The sequence below is a fragment of the Sphaeroforma arctica genome, assembly GCF_001186125.1.
Source record: "Sphaeroforma arctica JP610 unplaced genomic scaffold supercont1.48, whole genome shotgun sequence".
In the NCBI taxonomy this organism is placed as follows: Eukaryota; class Ichthyosporea; order Ichthyophonida; genus Sphaeroforma; species Sphaeroforma arctica.
In genome coordinates this window covers 181,540-185,939 of record NW_014040510.1, presented here as the reverse complement: position 1 = coordinate 185,939, position 4,400 = coordinate 181,540, and the positions used below count along the sequence as shown (strand labels likewise).

Below are 4,400 nucleotides of genomic sequence, written 5' to 3'. Positions count from 1 at the left end.
TNTATAGTATAGTATATATATATTATATATATATATATATATATATATATATATAATATATATATATATATATATATATATATATGTATGTATAAACAAATAATATAATTATATATATATCTATATATATATATATGCATAAATGTTTATTTATTTATTTATTTATATATACTATGTTTGTGTGTGTGTGTGTGTGTATAGAATGTATCAATAAGTTTTGCCACATGCTACAAGGCCGGTGTACTATAAAACGCATTTTACGCTGCCGGGCTAAGGAACTCTATAACTTTACTCTGTTCATAGTTGCCTGTAGAATGCCTATTTACTATTATCGTATTATTAACTATCATACTGTTAGAATACCGCCATCCTGAGTATTTGCCGCACTCTAGATCTTAGCCGTATGCCTGTCGTGTTATGAGCCGTTTGCTGTTCAATAAGTTGCACACTGAGCTTTGCCATGGCTATGGCCCCATGAACACGTGAGGCTCATTTCTTGGCAATGATTAGCTGTACTTGATTGTACCAGAGAATCTCAAGACTCGTACAAGGCAATGGGCTTGGGGCTCACTATCTGCCTGTGAGGAATGCAAGGCTCACTGTACAGAATAGTGTATAAAACGACACTGCCTCAGAGAATCCCAGGCAAAAACACACTGTCCGCGCGCCCAGTGGCCTATGGTAAAACATGGTTTCATGCAAATGTAAGGCAAGACTCGCAGTGCGATAATGGGTGTATAAAGTGCGACGTCGCCGAACTTCCGAATCTGTGCCGAACATACTACGAGGCTCCATCATGTTATGTATCTTTCTCGTTCATTTGTCTTGGCATTGTCATGACTGTTCCTTGGTCGCGCTGTATTATCCATTTATCAGAGCGTTTTGTTACTTCTGCTCATCAGGATGTGGTGCTCTGTGCCATCTGAGACAAGTTTTAACCGTGTCTTGTGGAGGATGGAGTGTATCGGTTGTGTGTAGTAGTACCTCACGCTACGTAGGTAGGACCACAGCCTTCGATACTCGCGGATTTGAGTTGTAGATTATGAGTTCATCAGCACCCGTGACCGAGCATTGGCAGACCGATAAGAGAGACCGTTGTTTGCATAGCTACCTACCCCACATATATGTGAAAACTGGACACAGACAATAGGCATTGGATTGTTGTGTACGCCAAGCTACAACCGTCCTCCACGTGTGTTTTTTGCGGCTCGTGTGGCATCGGCAGCCAAATAGAGAATACAAGAACAAGAGCGCTCATAACATGACCTTGGTGCACAATCGTGTATCTCGTTAACCTCTAGTACATCTGGTAGGAGACTGGATTCCACAGTGACGCAAAGGGTCTTGAGTTCATCGTCCTAGTCCCATTCTGTGAGACCGAGCCATGTCTGTTGCGGCGGTGTTGCCATAGACTGCACCCCGAAAATTTGAAAATACAACTCCATTTGTTTGCATTCCTCGCGTGTGCGCATATCTATCCACCCTCTACTGCAAAAAAAAATAACAAAAAACGAAAACAAAGATATCTTCACACACGTGGTGGGAATAATGCGACACGCACTCGAATGCGTCAGATGAGTATCAGTCTTTAGAAATGCAAACTCGGATGAAATAAGCTAAATTCCGAATCTGCCATCCTCAACGATACAGATGTTAGATGCAGGACTAACACGTGTCATGTGTATGTCACCACGTACCATATACAAGACAGCGGTTCAAACCAGCAAGTTTATTCATGTATATTTCTTTTATGTACACATCCACTCACGCGTGGTGATACAAATGCTAGATGCAGACAAATACACGAGTCATGTGTATATCAAAACGTACCAGAGGTTCAACCCGGCAGGTTAGTTTATATACAATCCTACTATGTACACATCCTCTCACTCGTGGTGATACAAATGCTAGATGCAGGCGAATACACGCGTCATATGTAATATCAACACGTACCATATAGAATCCAGCGGTTCAGACCGGCAGGTTTGTTTATTTTCAATCCCAAAATGTACACATCCTTTCACTCGTGGTGATACCAATGCTAGATGCACTCGAATACATGCGTCGTATGTATATCAGCACGTAACTAAATACAATTTCGCTACCGGGCGATATACGTCGACCGCTCTATACCTCCTTTTTCGTGTTCAGCAATTGCTCAACAGTAATACCATGCGCAACGTCGTACAGGTTTTGGAACAACACTGGGAAGGGGATGGGCGTTAACGACTGCTCACACTCGTCCAATAGATTGGCCATGCGCTCAACTTCCGCCTCACTGGCGCCGTCTGTTGTGGTAGGCAATACAGGGTTAGTCTTGAGTGCCGTTTAGAGTACAAACAACACAAGGCCTGGGTGGCAATAAGCATACAAATAATACCAATATGTGGCATGGGTTATGAAGGATATCAGTTGAAATTAAAGGGTTTGAGAGTACGCCAACGGAGGAGGTCAATGCACCGGCACGCGTTGGCACATGCGCAACTGACACGTCTACGACAAGAAAGTGACAAGATAGTGATCGTGATCTGAGAATTCTCCGATAGAACATACTTAGAGCCATCTTTGGTAATCGGGTTCGTTCAACATTGATCTCTTCTAACGCCATGGCTCGAACCTCATCTTGCTGTGTAGGTAGGGAGAACGAAATATTTGAAGGTATGAGAACACCGTGCAAAGGGGATGATGGACTTAAAACAGCAACAGCGTACAGTTTTGTCAGTGGTACCAGCTAGAGCGAACTGTGCAGTTTCACAATCGTGTTGATCACACCAGTGAATAGATGGATATAATATTCTTTCACGCCAAATGATTAATGTATGGCTAACATACCATGATAGAGTGATCCAGTGGTGGGTACAGATGATGCATCGATTGCCTGTCGATACCCAGCAATAGTGCGGAACTAATCTGTTGCACTATTCTGTGGCTTAAGAAATTATTGAGGATGGGGATGTCGACATTCTTGATATCTCTCGCCGTGGCCAACTGCGTCAGTCCCCAATCCAATCCTTTACTAATGGTTTCGTGTGAAGCCTACGCACACAACACCCCCCCCACCCCCACCCCCAAAAAAAAGAGAGAAATGTGAGGACTCGTGCGCAGAAATATATCACCGCAATTGTACAAGTGATATTTCCAGACCTTCGTTCCCACCAATGCCGAGGAGAGAAATAAAGGATACGAAAGATTCACGATGTCGACCGAGCAATTAAACTTGCAAAATACCAATGCTCAATCTACATGTGCGACAGTCACAACGTGCCTGGAATAGCCACAGCGTACGAACCAGAAGAGGCGAATGAAAACACGAGACATACGCGGCCGAATTCATCGTAGTTCAATCCACCGGCCCTTAGCGCCGGCTCGCTCATATGCGTGCAATGCGCCAGGATGGTGAAGTACAACGACACAGACAGCATGCTCGACAGGTTGATGGCAAGCCCGGCCCAGAAGCCCTGGAACAGGAAGAACATGGCCAGCTTTACGGGAAATATCCAGGGTAGTAGGAAGCCCCCGGGGAACGACAGGATGTACTTGTGGCGGAAGCGATGGATAATATTACCGTTGAGAGCTACGACCGACTCGCCAATAAAGAAAATGACTGCCAGCGTGACGGTGGTGACAATGGTGCCCAGAAGGTTCTTCCCCTTAACCTGTTCCCCCCAGGTGATGAATGGATTCATTGAGTATCGGTCGTGATCTAGGACTGAGTTAGTGTGCATGTGATGCGACAACAGATGCTCCAGATTCCATTCGGCATTACTCAGCCCGTTCAGATCGAGGAATAGGCCCATTTTGGAGTTCGCCACGTGCGAAAAGTTGTGGCCGAATCCAGACAGGACGCACGACGACAGATTGCACAGGGCCACCATGGCGACAAACAGTGGACTCCACGAGGCCTCGGTCAGCAGAACGTACAGCGTTGTCAGTATATAATTGACGCCGAAGAAGTACATGAGGTTCCTTGCTCGGATTGTCTGCATGCGCGATGCGCGTGTAGGATGCATCTCGAACATACGCGTACGCACACGGTCGTAAAAGTCGCCCTTCTTGAAGGTGGCTTTGGATGCGTCACGCAGCTGCGGGCGAGAGGTTTCAGTGAAATCGGATGTTAGTGTGATATGTGGTCAGCAGAAGCCTAGAGATACATAAGCTGATCCGAGTGTGTTGTCAAAAACAAATTGGGGTACACTCGGAGGCGGAAAGAGTGTGTTCATATGTGTGGCAGAGGGCGAGAGTTAATGATGCTGCCCATTATCAAATGGAGGTGCGTTGACCCACAAGAACCGAACTTGGAGAAATGACATTGTCGAGCTGCAGATTCTCCCGATTTGAACATCAATCGCACAGATCAAGCAAACTTATCAACAAGTTCTATTCACATTTCACAAATATAT

At 45.1% G+C, this 4,400-nt stretch overlaps 1 protein-coding gene across 1 annotated transcript; it reads right to left on the bottom strand.

Moving 5' to 3' along the window:
* Window positions 1-1,957: 1,957 nt before the first annotated feature.
* Window positions 1,958-4,310, bottom strand: SARC_01256 (hypothetical protein; the record flags this gene model as incomplete). The annotated part of the gene is made up of 5 exons (XM_014305054.1): window positions 1,958-2,288; window positions 2,554-2,626; window positions 2,833-3,036; window positions 3,321-4,082; window positions 4,296-4,310. The coding sequence occupies 5 exons, from the start codon at window positions 4,308-4,310 to the stop codon at window positions 2,128-2,130; spliced, it is 1,215 nt and encodes a 404-aa protein (XP_014160529.1). The 3' UTR covers window positions 1,958-2,127.
* Window positions 4,311-4,400: the final 90 nt, after the last annotated feature.